The sequence below is a fragment of the Oncorhynchus kisutch genome, linkage group LG15 (assembly GCF_002021735.2).
Source record: "Oncorhynchus kisutch isolate 150728-3 linkage group LG15, Okis_V2, whole genome shotgun sequence".
NCBI classification, from domain to species: Eukaryota; Metazoa; Chordata; class Actinopteri; order Salmoniformes; family Salmonidae; genus Oncorhynchus; species Oncorhynchus kisutch.
In genome coordinates this window covers 46,500,820-46,519,453 of record NC_034188.2, presented here as the reverse complement: position 1 = coordinate 46,519,453, position 18,634 = coordinate 46,500,820, and the positions used below count along the sequence as shown (strand labels likewise).

Sequence of the window (18,634 nt, the reverse complement as noted above, 5' to 3'; positions counted from 1 at the left end):
TTAATTACCCTACACTTGAAGATGCAGGACAATAATGTATGCGGTTAAAAAAAACATCTACCATAGCACTGATCAGGTGTGACAATATTCTGTTGTCTTTCAGGGGATACCATCGGCTTTGTCCCAAATGGCACCCTATTTCCAATATAGTGCACTATTTCTGGGACCTATAGGGCTCTGGTAAAAAGTAGTGCACTATGTAGGGAATAGATTTCCATTTGGCATACATATCATGTTTAATGTTGCCATTGGAGATGACTAATGACTGTTTAGCAATTGTGGTATGTTTGAATTGTCACAATGCTCTCTCCTGCTTCTGTTCTGTACACATCTGCCTGAGAATCTCACTGGTTTAAATAGAGAGCTAGACCTGAGTGGATCACAAGACATGTGTTTTGGACAAGTCATTTGCCCTCCATACTAGGACTGAAAATCGCTGTGTGTTTATTGGAACTTTCCAGATCATCGCTGCGAAGGAACAAAGCCCTTAGAAATAGAGCTATGATTTGGGTAGTATTAGCATAGTGTAGGAGTGCTGATCTAGGATCAGTTTGCCTTTCAGATTATAATGAATGGATCGGGGGTCCTGATCAAAACATTTGTCTGTTGCCTGCTCTTATGAACACAACCCTATAATAAAACTGGGACACCAGGTATGAGCATCTCCAGCCAATCTATAGCATTCATTGATCAACACATGCTGCTCCAGAGCCAGTACTGTTGTTCCTTCAGACAAGCATGCATCAAAACTTTGTTCATTTGCACAATGTCTCTCGTTGACGTTCACTTGTTCAAACTCACCAAAACTGACATTCGGTAGATCCTGCCTATATATGTATAACTTCATGAGCTGGATTGACTGTCTTTGCAATTCGATTATTTTTGTTTGCACTCGTTAGCATATTTAGCTAGCACCATCCATTGAAATTCGTTATTACTTGCGTTAACTATGTCAGCATTCTGGTAATAGACACCCAATGGGCTAATTTCCCCTGGTCAAAAGTAGCGCACTGTATTTCGAATAGGGTGCTATTCGGGACTCTGCCCTTGTTCCAACTCTCTGTCTCCTCCTCTCCTTCTCAGATTTCCTGCTGTGAAGAAAAAATTTCTGTTTGAGCTGAAGGAGCTGAGACAGAAGGAGCAGAGTCCCTACGTGGTCCAGAGCACCATCAGCCTCATCATGGGTGTCAAGTTCTTCCGCATCAAGATGTATCCAGTGGAGGACTTTGAAGCCTCCTTCCATTTCATGCAGGTACAGAAGTGAGCAGTGAGCTCTACGGAAACTGCAGAAGTGATGATTATAGGCCCACCTGTCTCGAACAAGTGTGTAATCCTGCATGTTTGAAAAGGACCAAGTGAATTCTATAAGTGATAGGAAGCAGTCTTCCAAGTCTCTTTAATCTTCTTAGTACACATATGAACTTGACTCATGTCTCTCTGTCTTATCCATGTAGCTAACAATGTAATAAGTGTCAGAAGTGGGATCGGAACCCATAAGGGAGAATGGTCATCTCTAACAGTACTAAAATAAGTCTAGAATCTCTTGATCCCTCTTATCTTCAGCTTGAATTCCCCCCTTTGCATTCTGTATACTTTTCTAATCCTAGGCCTTTCTTTCCTTTTCTCATCCCAATTCACCACCTATTCCAGAAATTCCTGTCAATAATTTAAAAGCATATGATTGGTTTAAGCATTGGCTGGAGTGAGTTTCCACCATTATTAAATCCATGAGAAAATGTGTTCAAGTGTACACTATGAGAAGGGTGGAGTTTCGTGACTTTTTGTTGACCAGTATGTGACCTGACCTTAGTGGCTGACTGTATTGTTTACAACATGTAATCCTTATGATGTAAGGGTTTATGCTATATTTAATAAGTGCTGATGTCTGTTGCAGGACTGTGCCCAGTACTTCCTGGAAGTGAAGGACAAGGACATTAAGCATGCCCTGGCCGGCCTCTTTGTGGAGATCCTAGTTCCTGTAGCGGCAGTAAGTTGGTTATCTGACCAGATGACAACTAGAATATGACGTCTTTTCCTTGACGTCTTGATGATGTCATGAAAAAGATACTTGTTTGTAAAAGAGACCAGTTGTTGTAACCAATGAAGTATATAAACCCTGGATTGCTGATGCTATGTATTGGCCACTGAGAGGCTTTGAAGCCACTGAGAGGCCATATCGGCACTCCCCAGTAGGAGCAGTCCTCCATAGGAATTAATGGAATTCTACAGCATTTAAATTCAATGTTTGAAGGACAAAATTATATGTATTTGTATATTTTTTGTAGTGTGGACAGTAATATTAGTGATCTTTAAACATTAAACTTTAAGAAAAATATTTGTATATATTTTTCTGTTTAGTTTCAGCATGAGTCTCAAAGTGAGAGGTGAGGTAGTCTGAGTGAAACCTCGAAGTTTAGTGTTGCATTGTTCCACTTTTAACCAACATTTAGCTGGGTTCAAAGCCCTTTTGAGATCTTTGAACAATGTTTGAGTGATGAGCGATATTGTCGAGCCTGAATCAATTAGCGCACCACGGGTTAAGCTCGTTTCTTGATCGAACAAAACCTGGATAGAGATTTGAGTGAGAATAATTGGATTGTTTACGTCCTCGCAAATGGGTTAATTTCGGTGGACCTGTTCTCCGGCAAATCCACACCTGGTCATGTCGACTTATCTTTTTCCTCTTTGTCAAATTTCTGGTGCTTTTGTACTTCTCTCAGCAGAGCTTCTAGAGAGCATTGGTCTACGATTTGATCGTCGTTGAAGTCTTTGTTACCCTTGTGCCATGACACTTTGTGTGGGTTGGGTGCAGGAACGGAACGATCAGGTTGATTGTAGCGGTAGTCTTTTTGCAGCCGACCTTCTTTATAGTTAGTTTTACCGAGGTGGTTATTGTTATCATGGTTTCGGGGTAGATACCTTTGTTGTGCGTCATCTCTCAAGGCTCCTATCCCTGATGACACACCCTCTAACTGGAGTGAGTGCTCCTGTCCAATATTGAAAACTGAGATGTCAGAGGTCTTAGCAAGGTTGACTTTTGATGCCTCGAAAGCTGTACTCGGCAGGGCTCTCCAAGTTCTGAGATTGGCAAACCAACGTGGGCTGTAGGGCCAATGTAGTTAATAATGAAGTTGGGATACATGTTTGACAGAAACATTTGTTTGAATGGTAATAGCTCTTCCATTCCTGTTTCATTGAGTAGGCCAGACTAAGCTGAACGAAGCCTATGATAGTATGCTTGTGGATGTTCATTCATAGCTTGTTTGCAGTATTAGCCAGCGAGCTGTCGTGTTTGTGAGATGCAGAACCACAAAATTCCATTTTCAAAGTCGTGCACGTTTCGAGTAGTCGTTTTTCACGTGTTGCTGTTGTAGACGGATGAGCCTTGTCACGTATCTATTTGGCATTCGCTTCAACAGATAAAGCCTGTCAGTATCCGTAGCATTCGGGTAGCCATCCAAGGCGTCCTCTATAATTGCTAAAAATGTCTTAGTGTTGTTTGGCTTCAAAGATTTTAACGATTTTGCCAAGGCTTTCCGCGCTAAGTGCACGGAGATGGTTGGCTTCATCCGGGGAATTGTGGGCCGAAAGGCCAAGAGGAAAAGCCAAGCTTTGGCTTTGTTGGCATGGAGGTGCCATATTACTCTGTGACAAATGCCAAGAGGAAAAGACTGATGGACACCTGAGAGAGGTAGTCTGACAAAGTCTGAAACTTTGTCGTCTTAACTCCTTTGTGTACCGAGCACAGAGTTCGTCCAGGTGGTACCTACGGGTGGTATTCTGCTGCATCGCAGAGTCCACTTGGGCACTTAGAGTTCTTGTTTTAGACACGTGAGTGTCGCACTTGCTCCGTTCTGCCTCAAGCTTATGGTTTGAGTTTGCAGGTAGAGGTCTTGAGTGCGGAGCGAGAGATTCAGTGATGAGATTTCTTCCGCTTGCTGAGAGATCATTTTTTAGATCTTCCTCACCTGGGTTCTCTCATCAATCATTTGGTCAGCGACATCAATGAGTTCCGCTGTTTTGTCATCCAACTTAGTCATTGTGTTCATTAACTTATCATCTTTGGTTTGCAGCATTTGGACTAGAACATTATTGCTTTGAGTGTTGTTCATCAAAACTGCCTGCATGTTATAACAAGTTGCGCACCCCTGTTTGTAGCTAATTCGTCATATTTATCTAGTTTGGCGTGGACTTCGTCCAATTTATTTTTGGCTGAATCAAGTTGTTCCTGAAGATGATTTTTTTCCTGTAGAAGACGATTTTGTTCAAGAGTTTATGCTCGTTCGTCGTCATAAGTTTTTGCCATTTCTTTTAATTCTTCAAATGCAGTTCCTCATCTAGCAGTATCTTTTCCTTTTCATCATCAGTTTCCTGGTTCTCTCCACCTGCCCCTTCAACTCAACCGTTTCTTGTTTGTGCTTCTGCTGTGTACTGAGGTACTGGACCGATGTCAATCTCTGCTGGTTGACATACATCAGGACTATACTGGAGAGAACCTTTATGAGGCTTGCACCTGATGGTTTATTTTGGAGGGCGTTTTTTGCCATTTCTGCAGTTTTGATCTAACATTCTCAGGCCTTGGGCATAGTTTGGGATCGTATCGCTGCTGAGGTCAGCAATCAATCTTTCCATGGGTGAGGGTTCATTAATTAGCGGGTAATAGGGGCCACCCCCTCTGATAGGTTGCTCAGAGGGGGTGGTCGTATGGTGTCAGGATAACAACTTCTCCCTCAACGTGATCAAGACAAAGGACAAGATTGTGGACTACAGGAAAAGGAGTACCGAGTATGCCCCCATTCTCATTGACTGCCCTGTAGTGGAGCAGGTTGAGAACTTCAAGTTCCTTGGTGCCCACATCACAAATAAACTATCATGTTCCAAACACACCAAGACAGTCTGGATAGTTTTGGTTTTGAGTCTTGGAAGCTGCAATTTTATTCACTTTATAGACTATAATTAATCATCAATACTGGATCAGTAATGTGGGAGTTGGACTTCAATGAACTTGAAAAAGCTAATTTAATTAATTTAGCAATGTTAATGATTAATCATACCTGTATAGGCTATCTGGGAAATTTGGATACTCACAGGACAGTCATGACCCAACCAATAAATGTTATCTACTATTCTACTAAACAACAACTGTTTAAGGTTAATCCTAACCCCAATTCTATTAGAAACGGTCTAAAATGTTTGATAGGTTATAAAAACCATTCTAATAAATGCACCAGTTGGACCATGGATAAAGATACTTCAAACTTTTAGAATCTTTAAAATCCATCAGATATTGACTGAATTATAACACATAAAACATTGTACTGGCACAGACAAATAACGAATGACATTCAAGCATTTTGGTAGGAATTTAGATATTTCATTTATTGTCAAATTTCAGTTTTTTTTCCTCTTAATATGCACTCATATATAAAAGTTATTAATATAGCAAGTATTATTTTAGACGTTATGATAAAATAAAGATACAATTATATGTACCTCATTTGCATACATTAATAAATTAATATAAAGGCGTGGAACACCAAAAATCTGTTGTCTTACCTGCACTCACCTGCGCAATCTAGACGGTCTCATTCATTATTAATTACTATTGTTGTCACGTTCTCTATGATAATTCAACAAGTGCGTCAGGAGAAGAATACATTATTTAAAATCAAAACGCTTGGATCTAGATTACTCCTATCTATACATACTTTACATTGTTTGCAAGATCAGACATAGTATCACTATAATCTGAGTTTTCCTTTTCAGAAGTTGCTTTCATTTCAACACATCTCATTTGTGAACATTTCAGCTGTATTAAATCATTACTTTCTTCAATTACACAAAAAATCCACACCCACCAAAATAAAGTCATCTTTCTTGTCTTTCTTGTGATGTAAGTGTTGAGACAGTGTATTAAATCCCCGACCAAGCATTAATGTTCTTTATAGATGCAACGGAAAGCCAATGTAGTCCATCAAGTCCATTTCAGGCAATACTAGAGTGAGTTTGACAGGTCATTACACGTTTCCGCTGTCGTTGTGTTAGCGGGAAAACATTTATGGCACTAGCAACAGTAGGAAAGAGTCACCAGAGTAAAATGAAATAAATCATTAATTAAGTGACGAGTGGATTTGCACCCCTCAAACATAGGAAATAGATGGTTGAAAAGGAGAGCTCCTCAGGTGGGTGAGGCATGCCCATATCAAAGTTTATTGTATTTGAGTGTGCTTGAGTGTGTGTGTACATGTGTGATGCTGAGTATGTGTTCTCAATTTCCAGGCTGTTAAGAACGAGGTGAACGTGCCGTGTCTAAGGAACTTTGTGGAGAGCCTGTATGACACAACACTGGACCTCTCCTCCAGGAAAAAACACTCTCTGGTTAGTCACACACACACACACACAGAGCCCAGAGTTGTTGATGTTCTTCTCCAAAAACCACAGTGTCTGGACAGTGTAAAACTGGTGCATAGCAAACATGCCTGTGGTGTCTCTCAAGCCTCAAAGCATTTCAAGGTCAATCTTGTGTAGAGGCACTCTCCTTGTTGCTCCTCTAACTAACGATTCACAAGAGAGGACAGGCAACCTCTTCAACCTCTTCATAATAATGGCGCCGGAAGAGATGGTCTCCTAAGCAGTTGTGCTAATGTGTGTGTTTTTTCACATTATTTGTAACTTATTTTGTTCATAATGTTTCTGCCACTGTCTCTTGTGACCGAAAATAACTTCTTGATATCAGGACAGCGAATATTCACCTTGTACTGGAATACATTTTTTCTTTAAGTCGGACGCGAATGATTTACTTCAGGCACCCGAAGAGCCCAAATCCCCGTCATTCACATGAGAATGAGACAGATATCGGGGACATGGGTTGGGGTGCCTTGTAACGATCCGATGGCGAATGGGTAATCTGCCTCTACTATCAGTACTATTAGCCAACGTACAATCATTGGATAACAAAATATACAAACTACAATCACGAAAATCCTATTAATGGGACATTAAAAACTGTAATATCTTATTTTTCACCAAGTCATAGCTGAACGACGACATGAATAACATTCAGCTGGTGGGGTTTACGCTGCATCGGCAAGATAGAACAGCTGTCTCTGGTAAGACAAGGGGTTGCAGTCTGTGTATATTTGTAAACAACAGCTGGTGCACAAAATCTACTCGTAAGGAAGTCTCGAGGTTTTGTTCGCCTGAGGTAGAGTATGTCATGACAAGCTGTAAGACCACACTATTTACCAAGAGAGTTTTCATCTATATTCTTCGTAGCTGTCTATTTACCACCACAAACTGAGGCTGGCACTAATACTGCACTCAATGAGCTGTATACAGCCAAAAGCAAACAGGAACATGCTCATCCAGAGGTGGCGCTCCTAGTGGCCGGGGGATTTAATGCTGGGGAACTTAAATCCATTTTACAGTTGAAGTCGGAAGTTTACAAACACTTAGGTTGGAGTCATGAAAACTCATTTTTTAACCACTCCACAAATGTCTTGTTAACAAACTTTTGTTTTGGCAAGTCGGTTAGGACATCTACTTTGTGCATGACACAAGTAATTTTTCCAACAATTGTTTACAGACAGATTATTTCAATTATAATTCACTGCATCAGATTCCAGTGGATTAGAAGTTTACATACACTCACTTGACTGTGCCTTTAAACAGCTTGGAAAATTCCAGAAAATTGATGTCATGGCTTTAGAAGCTTCTGATAGGCAAATTTACATAATTTGAGTCAATTGGAGGTGCACCTGTGGATGTATTTCAAAGCCTACCTTCAAACTCAGTGCCTCTTTGCTTGACATCATGTGAAAATCAAAAGAAATCAGCCAAGACCTCCACAAGTCTGGTTCATCCTTGGGAGAAATTTCCAAACACCTGAAGGTACCACATTCATCTATACAAACAATAATATGCAAGAATAAACACCATGGGACAACGCAGCATGCATGCCGTTCAGCAAGAAAACGCATTCTGTCTCCTGTACTTTGGTACGAAAAGTGAAAATCAATCCCAGAACATGGTAGAGATGGTAGAGGAAACAGGTACAAAAGTATCTATATCCACAGTAAAACAAGTCCTAGATCGACATAACCTGAAAGGCCGCTCAGCAAAGAGGATGCCGCTGCTCCAAAACCACCATAAAAACTTCAGACTACGGTTTGCAACTGCACATGGGGACAAAGATCATACTTTTTGGAGAAATGTCCTCTGGTCTGATGAAACCAAAGTAGATCTGTTTGGCAATAATGACCATCGTTATGTTTGGAGGAAAAAATTGAATCAAATCAAATCAAATTTTATTTGTCACATACACATGGTTTGCAGATGTTAATGCGAGTGTAGCGAAATGCTTGTGCTTCTAGTTCCGACAATGCAGTAATAACAAGTAATCTAGCTAACAATTCCAAAACTACTACGTTATAGACACAAGTGTAAGGGGATAAAGAATATGTACATAAAGATATATGAATGAGTGATGGTACAGAGCGGCATAGGCAAGATACAGTAGATGGTATTGAGTGCAGTATATACATATGAGATGAGTATGTAAACAAAGTGGCATAGTTAAAGTGGCTAGTGATACATGTATTACATAAAGATGCAGTAGATGATACAGAGTACAGTATATACATATACATATGAGATGAATAATGTAGGGTATGTAAACATGATATTAGGTAGCATTGTTTAAACTGGCTAGTGATATATTTTACATCATTTCCCATCAATTCCCATTATTAAAGTGGCTGGAGTTGAGTCAGTGTGTTGGCAGCAGCCACTCAATGTTAGTGGTGGCTGTTTAACAGTCTGATGGCCTTGAGATAGAAGCTGTTTTTCAGTCTCTCGGTCCCAGCTTTGATGCACCTGTACTGACCTTGCCTTCTGGATGATAGCGGGGTGAACAGGCAGTGGCTCGGGTGGTTGTTGTCCTTGATGATCTTTATGGCCTTCCTGTGACATCGGGTGGTGTAGGTGTCCTGGAGGGCAGGTAGTTTGCCCCCGGTGATGCGTTGTGCAGACCTCACTACCCTCTGGAGAGCCTTACGGTTGTGGGTGGAGCAGTTGCCGTACCAGGCGGTGATACAGCCCGAAAGGATGCTCTCGATTGTGCATCTGTAGAAGTTTGTGAGTGCTTTTGGTGACAAGCCAAACTTCTTCAGCCTCCTGAGGTTGAAGAGGTGCTGCTGCGCCTTCTTCACGATGCTGTCTGTGTGGGTGGACCAATTCAGTTTGTCTGTGATGTGTATGCCGAGGGACTTAAAACTTACTACCCTCTCCACTACTGTTCCATCGATGTGGATAGGGGGGTGTTCCCTCTGCTGTTTCCTGAAGTCCACAATCATCTCCTTAGTTTTGTTGACGTTGAGTGTGAGGTTATTTTCCTGACACCACACTCTGAGGGCCCTCACCTCCTCCCTGTAGGCCGTCTCGTCGTTGTTGGTAATCAAGCCTACCACTGTTGTGTCGTCCGCAAACTTGATGATTGAGTTGGAGTTAGTATATGTAAACTTCTGACCCACTGGGAATGTGATGAAAGAAAATAAACTGAAATAAATCACTCTCAACATTCACAAGTCCGCAGGGCCAGACGGATATCAGGACAGCGAATATTCACCTTGTACTGGAATACATTTTTTCTTTAAGTCGGACGCGAATGATTTACTTCAGACACCCGAAGAGCCCAAATCCCCGTCATTCACATGAGAATGAGACAGATATCGGGGACATGGGTTGGGGTGCCTTGTAACGATCCGATGGCGAATGGGTAATCTGCCTCTACTATCAGTACTATTAGCCAACGTACAATCATTGGATAACAAAATATACAAACTACAATCACGAAAATCCTATTAATGGGACATTAAAAACTGTAATATCTTATTTTTCACCAAGTCATAGCTGAACGACGACATGAATAACATTCAGCTGGTGGGGTTTACGCTGCATCGGCAAGATAGAACAGCTGTCTCTGGTAAGACAAGGGGTTGCAGTCTGTGTATATTTGTAAACAACAGCTGGTGCACAAAATCTACTCGTAAGGAAGTCTCGAGGTTTTGTTCGCCTGAGGTAGAGTATGTCATGACAAGCTGTAAGACCACACTATTTACCAAGAGAGTTTTCATCTATATTCTTCGTAGCTGTCTATTTACCACCACAAACTGAGGCTGGCACTAATACTGCACTCAATGAGCTGTATACAGCCAAAAGCAAACAGGAACATGCTCATCCAGAGGTGGCGCTCCTAGTGGCCGGGGGATTTAATGCTGGGGAACTTAAATCCATTTTACAGTTGAAGTCGGAAGTTTACAAACACTTAGGTTGGAGTCATGAAAACTCATTTTTTAACCACTCCACAAATGTCTTGTTAACAAACTTTTGTTTTGGCAAGTCGGTTAGGACATCTACTTTGTGCATGACACAAGTAATTTTTCCAACAATTGTTTACAGACAGATTATTTCAATTATAATTCACTGCATCAGATTCCAGTGGATTAGAAGTTTACATACACTCACTTGACTGTGCCTTTAAACAGCTTGGAAAATTCCAGAAAATTGATGTCATGGCTTTAGAAGCTTCTGATAGGCAAATTTACATAATTTGAGTCAATTGGAGGTGCACCTGTGGATGTATTTCAAAGCCTACCTTCAAACTCAGTGCCTCTTTGCTTGACATCATGTGAAAATCAAAAGAAATCAGCCAAGACCTCCACAAGTCTGGTTCATCCTTGGGAGAAATTTCCAAACACCTGAAGGTACCACATTCATCTATACAAACAATAATATGCAAGAATAAACACCATGGGACAACGCAGCATGCATGCCGTTCAGCAAGAAAACGCATTCTGTCTCCTGTACTTTGGTACTAAAAGTGAAAATCAATCCCAGAACATGGTAGAGATGGTAGAGGAAACAGGTACAAAAGTATCTATATCCACAGTAAAACAAGTCCTAGATCGACATAACCTGAAAGGCCGCTCAGCAAAGAGGATGCCGCTGCTCCAAAACCACCATAAAAACTTCAGACTACGGTTTGCAACTGCACATGGGGACAAAGATCATACTTTTTGGAGAAATGTCCTCTGGTCTGATGAAACCAAAGTAGATCTGTTTGGCAATAATGACCATCGTTATGTTTGGAGGAAAAAATTTAATCAAATCAAATCAAATTTTATTTGTCACATACACATGGTTTGCAGATGTTAATGCGAGTGTAGCGAAATGCTTGTGCTTCTAGTTCCGACAATGCAGTAATAACAAGTAATCTAGCTAACAATTCCAAAACTACTACGTTATAGACACAAGTGTAAGGGGATAAAGAATATGTACATAAAGATATATGAATGAGTGATGGTACAGAGCGGCATAGGCAAGATACAGTAGATGGTATTGAGTGCAGTATATACATATGAGATGAGTATGTAAACAAGGTGGCATAGTTAAAGTGGCTAGTGATACATGTATTACATAAAGATGCAGTAGATGATACAGAGTACAGTATATACATATACATATGAGATGAATAATGTAGGGTATGTAAACATGATATTAGGTAGCATTGTTTAAACTGGCTAGTGATATATTTTACATCATTTCCCATCAATTCCCATTATTAAAGTGGCTGGAGTTGAGTCAGTGTGTTGGCAGCAGCCACTCAATGTTAGTGGTGGCTGTTTAACAGTCTGATGGCCTTGAGATAGAAGCTGTTTTTCAGTCTCTCGGTCCCAGCTTTGATGCACCTGTACTGACCTTGCCTTCTGGATGATAGCGGGGTGAACAGGCAGTGGCTCGGGTGGTTGTTGTCCTTGATGATCTTTATGGCCTTCCTGTGACATCGGGTGGTGTAGGTGTCCTGGAGGGCAGGTAGTTTGCCCCCGGTGATGCGTTGTGCAGACCTCACTACCCTCTGGAGAGCCTTACGGTTGTGGGTGGAGCAGTTGCCGTACCAGGCGGTGATACAGCCCGAAAGGATGCTCTCGATTGTGCATCTGTAGAAGTTTGTGAGTGCTTTTGGTGACAAGCCAAACTTCTTCAGCCTCCTGAGGTTGAAGAGGTGCTGCTGCGCCTTCTTCACGATGCTGTCTGTGTGGGTGGACCAATTCAGTTTGTCTGTGATGTGTATGCCGAGGGACTTAAAACTTACTACCCTCTCCACTACTGTTCCATCGATGTGGATAGGGGGGTGTTCCCTCTGCTGTTTCCTGAAGTCCACAATCATCTCCTTAGTTTTGTTGACGTTGAGTGTGAGGTTATTTTCCTGACACCACACTCTGAGGGCCCTCACCTCCTCCCTGTAGGCCGTCTCGTCGTTGTTGGTAATCAAGCCTACCACTGTTGTGTCGTCCGCAAACTTGATGATTGAGTTGGAGGCGTACGTGGCCACGCAGTCGTGGGTGAACAGGGAGTACAGGAGAGGGCTCAGAACGCACGCTTGTGGGGCCCCAGTGTTGAGGATCAGCGGGGTGGAAATGTTGTTGCCTACCCTCACCACCTGGGGGCGGCCCGTCAGGAAGTCCAGTACCCAGTTGCACAGGGCGGGGTCGAGATCCAGGGTCTCGAGCTTGATGACGAGCTTGGAGGGCACTATGGTGTTAAATGCCGAGCTGTAGTCGATGAACAGCATTCTCACATAGGTATTCCTCTTGTCCAGATGGGTTAGGGCAGTGTGCAGTGTGGTTGAGATTGCATCGTCTGTGGACCTATTTGTGGACCTAAATTGGAGTGGGTCTAGGGTGTCAGGTAGGGTGGAGGTGATATGGTCCTTGACTAGTCTCTCAAAGCACTTCATGATGACGGAAGTGAGTGCTACGGGGAAGGCTTGCAGGCCGAAGAACACCATCCCATCCGTGAAGCACGAGGTGGCAGCATCATGTTGTGGGGGTGCTTTGCTGCAGGAAGGACTGGTGCACCTCACAAAATAGATGTCTTTATGAGGAGGGAAATTATGTAGATATATTGAAGCAACATCTCAAGACATCAGTTAATGCTTGGTCGCAAATGGGTCTTCCAAATAAACATACTTCCAAAGTTGTGGCAAAATGGCTTAAGGACAACAAAGTCAAGGTATTGGAGTGTTCATCACAAAGCCCTGACCTCAATCCTATAGAACATTTGTGGGCAGAACTGAAAAAGTGTGTGCGAGCAAGGAGGCCTACAAACCTGACTGAGTTACACCAGCTCTGTCAGGAGGAATGGGCCAAATTTCACCTAACTTATTGTGGGAAGCTTGTGGAAGGCTACACGAAACATTTGACCCAAGTTAAACAATTTAAAGGCAATGCTACCAAACACTCAATTAGTATATGTAAACTTCTGACCCACTGGGAATGTGATGAAAGAAAATAAACTGAAATAAATCACTCTCAACATTCACAAGTCCGCAGGGCCAGACGGATTACCAGGACATGTATTCTGAGCATGTGCTGACCAACTGGCAACTGGCACTGACATTCTCAACCTGTCCCTGACTGAGTCTGTAATACCAACATGTTTCAAGCAGACCACCATAGTCCCTGTGCCCAAGAACACTAAGGTAACATGCCTAAATGACTACCGACCCTTACACTGAACCCACACCGGCTGCGTGCGCCATCGTGCGTCCCCCACACCAAATGCGATCACGACAAGCAGTTTAAAATATCAAAACAAACTCTTAACCAATTACATTAATTTGGGGACACGTCGAAAAGCATTAAACATTTATGGCAATTTAGCTAGCTAGTTTGCACTTGCTAACTAATTTGTCCTATTTAGCTAGCTTGCTGTTGCTAGCTAATTTGTCCTGGGATATAAACATTGAGTTGTTATTTTACCTGAAATGCACAAGGTCCTATACTCCCACAATTAATCCATGCATAAAATGGTCAACCGAATTGTTTCTTGTCATCTCTCCTCCTTCCAGGCTTTTTCTTCTCTGGACATTATATTGCGATTGGCAACTTTCATAAATTAGGTGCATTACCGCCACTGACCTCGTTCGTCTTTCAGTCACCCACGTGGGTATAACCAATGAGGAGATGACACGTGGGTACCTGCTTCTTTAAACCAATGAGGAGATGGGAGAGGCAGGACTTGCAGCGCGATCTGCATCACAAATTGAACTGACTTCTATTTTGCCCTTGGCAACGCAGACGCTCGTTGGCACGCGCGAGCAGTGTGGGTGCAATAATTGAATAATTTAGATTTCTAAATGTATTTTGCGACGCGAGCGGTCTATTCAGCCTGTTAGCACTCAAGTCTGTAGCCAGGAAGTGCTTTGAAAGGCTGGTCATGGCTCACATCAACACCATTATCCCAGAAAACTTAGACCCACTCCAATTTGCATACCGCCCCAACAGATCCTCAGATGATGCAATCTCTATTGCACTCCACACTGCCCTTTCCCACCTGGACTAAAGGAACACCTATGTGAGAATGCTATTCATTGACTACAGCTCAGCGTTCAACACCACAGTGTCTTCAAAGCTCATCCCTAAGCTAAGGACCCTGGGACTAAACACCTCCCTCTGCAACTGGCTCCTGGACTTTCTGATGGGCCGACCCCAGGTTGTGAGTGTAGGCAACAACACCTCCACCACACTAACCCTTAACACGGGGGCCCCCCACGGGTGTGTGCTTAGCCCCCTCCTGTACTCCTTTACCCATGACAAGAGCTTCAAGTTCCACTGTATCCACATCACAGTGTACTTAACATGGTCCTCTAACACCAGAAGATTCTTAAAGAATGCACAGCAATGCCTCTTCTCCCTCAGGAGGCTGAAACAATTTGGCAAGGCCCCTCAGATCCTTTTACGGCTGCACCATTGAGAGCATCCTGACTGGTTGTATCAGCTTCTGGTATGGCAACGTCAAAGCCCACAACCAGAGGGTTGTGCGGATGGCCCAGTGCATCACTGAGGGCGAGCTCCCAGCCATCCAGGACCTACATGCCAGGCGGTGTCTGAGAAAGGCCTGAAAAATTGCCATAGTCTCCAGCCACCCGAGACATGGACTGTTCTCCATGCTCCCATCCGGCAGGCTCTACTGATGCATCACGGCTTAGACAAACAGACTCCTAAACACCTTATATTCCCTGGCCATATGACTGTTATGGCTAACAACTACCACTCTCCCTCTCCCACAGACTATCCACAGTGACTCTATGCCCATCCACAGGTCAATACCCACTCAGACACAACCTACGCTGCTGCTAAAATTATTATTGACTAGATTTAGTACGCTTCTGTCCATTGATTATTGATTGACATTATCACTAGTACAGTAGTTATCTATTTATCCTACTACTGGTCACTATTACTCCTGTTTACATGTATATACAGTGCCTTGCGAAAGTATTCGGCCCCCTTGAACTTTGCGACCTTTTGCCACATTTCAGGCTTCAAACATAAAGATATAAAACTGTATTTTTTGTGAAGAATCAACAACAAGTGGGACACAATCATGAAGTGGAACGACATTTATTGGATATTTCAAACTTTTTTAACAAATCAAAAACTGAAAAATTGGGCGTGCAAAATTATTCAGCCCCCTTAAGTTAATACTTTGTAGCGCCACCTTTTGCTGCGATTACAGCTGTAAGTCGCTTGGGGTATGTCTCTATCAGTTTTGCACATTCCTCCTTGCAAAACAGCTCGAGCTCAGTGAGGTTGGATGGAGAGCATTTGTGAACAGCAGTTTTCAGTTCTTTCCACAGATTCTCGATTGGATTCAGGTCTGGACTTTGACTTGGCCATTCTAACACCTGGATATGTTTATTTTTGAACCATTCCATTGTAGATTTTGCTTTATGTTTTGGATCATTGTCTTGTTGGAAGACAAATCTCCGTCCCAGTCTCAGGTCTTTTGCAGACTCCATCAGGTTGTCTTCCAGAATGGTCCTGTATTTGGCTCCATCCATCTTCCCATCAATTTTAACCATCTTCCCTGTCCCTGCTGAAGAAAAGCAGGCCCAAACCATGATGCTGCCACCACCATGTTTGACAGTGGGGATGGTGTTTTCAGGGTGATGAGCTGTGTTGCTTTTACGCCAAACATAACGTTTTGCATTGTTGCCAAAAAGTTCAATTTTGGTTTCATCTGACCAGAGCACCTTCTTCCACATGTTTGGTGTGTCTCCCAGGTGGCTTGTGGCAAACTTTAAACGACACTTTTTATGGATATCTTTAAGAAATGGCTTTCTTCTTGCCACTCTTCCATAAAGGCCAGATTTGTGCAATATACGACTGATTGTTGTCCTATGGACAGAGTCTCCCACCTCAGCTGTAGATCTCTGCAGTTCATCCAGAGTGATCATGGGCCTCTTGGCTGCATCTCTGATCAGTCTTCTCCTTTTATGAGCTGAAGGTTTAGAGGGACGGCCAGGTCTTGGTAGATTTGCAGTGGTCTGATACTCCTTCCATTTCAATATTATCGCTTGCACAGTGCTCCTTGGGATGTTTAAAGCTTGGGAAATCTTTTCGTATCCAAATCCGGCTTTAAACTTCTTCACAACAGTATCTCGGACCTGCCTGGTGTGTTCCTTGTTCTTCATGATGCTCTCTGCACTTTTAACGGACCTCTGAGACTATCACAGTGCAGGTGCATTTATACGGAGACTTGATTACACACAGGTGGATTGTATTTATCATCATTAGTCATTTAGGTCAACATTGGATCATTCAGAGATCCTCACTGAACTTCTGGAGAGAGTTTGCTGCACTGAAAGTAATAATTTTGTAATAATAATTTTGCACGCCCAATTTTTCAGTTTTTGATTTGTTAAAAAAGTTTGAAATATCCAATAAATGTCGTTCCACTTCATGATTGTGTCCCACTTGTTGTTGATTCTTCACAAAAAATACAGTTTTATATCTTTATGTTTGAAACCTGGAATGTGGCAAAAGGTCGCAAAGTTCAAGGGGGCCGAATACTTTCGCAAGGCACTGTATTTCCATAATTATAATACCATAAGTATTTAGACTGTATATTGCTGATACCAGTCACTTTTCAGCCGTTTACATGTATATCCTTCTACCTGTCACTTTTTATGTATAAACCCACCTGAACTACTCCAGTACCTCTGCATATTGAATAAGGTACTCACACTGACCTGTATATACTTGTGTTCTTTAACTCTCATCGTACTTCTTGCGTGGTTTTTATTCTTACTTTTATTATTTTTTTCTATTTTATATTATTATCTATATTATTATAAGTGTATTGTTGGGAAAGAGCTCTCAAGGTAAGAATTTCACTGTTTTACACCTGTTGTATCCTGTGCACATGGCGAGTAAATTTGAAACACACACCTCATTGAAGCATAACACCATGCAGGCTCTGTATCCCTTAATGACATGTCTACTGTGTGTGTGTCCTAGGCTCTCTACCCGTTGGTGACCTGTCTGCTGTGTGTCAGCCAGAAGCATTTCTTTCTCAACAAATGGACTGTCTTCCTCAACAACTGCCTCTCCAACATCAAGGTACTGTACTGCAATCAGAGGGAAACTAACCCACAATCCTTATGTTGCAAGCGCCATGTTCTTCCAACTGAGCCACACAGGACCAACCAGTACTAACATCAGTCTGTCGGTCTGTCTGTGTCTGCAGAGTAAGGACCCCAAGATGGCACGTGTTGCCCTGGAGTCTCTTTACCGTCTTCTGTGGGTCTACATGATCAGGATCAAGTGTGAGAGCAACACTGCTACGCAAGGGTAAATGTTTCTACTGCTGTGTATAGACAGGCAGACAAGTTCAGGTAGTTTTTCCACTAACTGGTCTTTTCACCAATCAGATCAGCTGTGAAAAAGATCTGTTTTGATATGATTGGTCAAATGACAAATGAGTGGGAAAAATGATCAAAATTGGCCAATTTCACACAGCAATTGCAATGTTTGTGTTTTGTGGCACATATAATTTATATTTTTCCACAAAATATAGCTTGTTACAACCAGCGCCACATACACATTTGCAACTCAGTTGTAAATATCTTGATAGTGTTCAACACTGCAACCATTTACCTCCCAGCTACACTGGACTGTGTGCCACGTAACATCCTCCCCCAAGTCCACTCCTCTCAGTGTTGAAGCCACAATGTCTACATTCCGAATGGCATCCTATTCCCTACGTTGTGCACTACTTTTTACCAGGGCTCCTAGGGCCCAAAGTAGTGCACTAAATCGGGAATAGGGTGCAATTTAGGACGCTGCCACGGAGAAGAGACCGGTGCATGGCAGCACCCACAGGGAGCTGTGTACATAACCTAGTCTGCTCGTGAATAGTATATTTCTCTTGGTAGAACTGTAGAGCAAAAAAAATTTTTTATATTGCATCCCTCCCCAACACACTCAAGAACAAATTCATACCTGCAGGCATGCAAACACACACACCTAGGTGCATGCACGAGCGCATGCACACAAACATATACACACACACCCACAAACACAGTCTCCTCCCCTTCGTTGATAATGGGAGACTTGCCTGACTTGGCTCTTTACCTTTCAGTGTAGCAAGCCCAGTCTGTAAACAGGCAGCCTGGTTATACCAGGAGGGATGGAGGAGTGTGGAGGAAGGAAAATGGAGAACGTGGGTGGAGGAGATGAGAGAAGTGGGAGGTGGCTAAGAGGTAGGCCAGGGACGGTCAGAGACTGGC

The 18,634-nt window shown here is 42.5% G+C and overlaps 1 protein-coding gene across 6 annotated transcripts in view; it reads left to right on the top strand.

Moving 5' to 3' along the window:
* LOC109906299 (protein furry homolog) overlaps positions 1-18,634 on the top strand; it is a 221,761-nt gene that overhangs the window by 68,047 nt on the left and 135,080 nt on the right. For all 6 annotated transcript variants that reach the window (XM_031790359.1, XM_031790358.1, XM_031790357.1 and 3 more), the window contains exons 8-12: positions 1,084-1,252; positions 1,895-1,987; positions 6,280-6,378; positions 17,364-17,465; positions 17,593-17,696. In XM_031790359.1, coding sequence (XP_031646219.1) covers positions 1,084-1,252; positions 1,895-1,987; positions 6,280-6,378; positions 17,364-17,465; positions 17,593-17,696 — 567 coding nt within the window. The remainder of the gene's footprint in view (positions 1-1,083; positions 1,253-1,894; positions 1,988-6,279; positions 6,379-17,363; positions 17,466-17,592; positions 17,697-18,634) is intronic.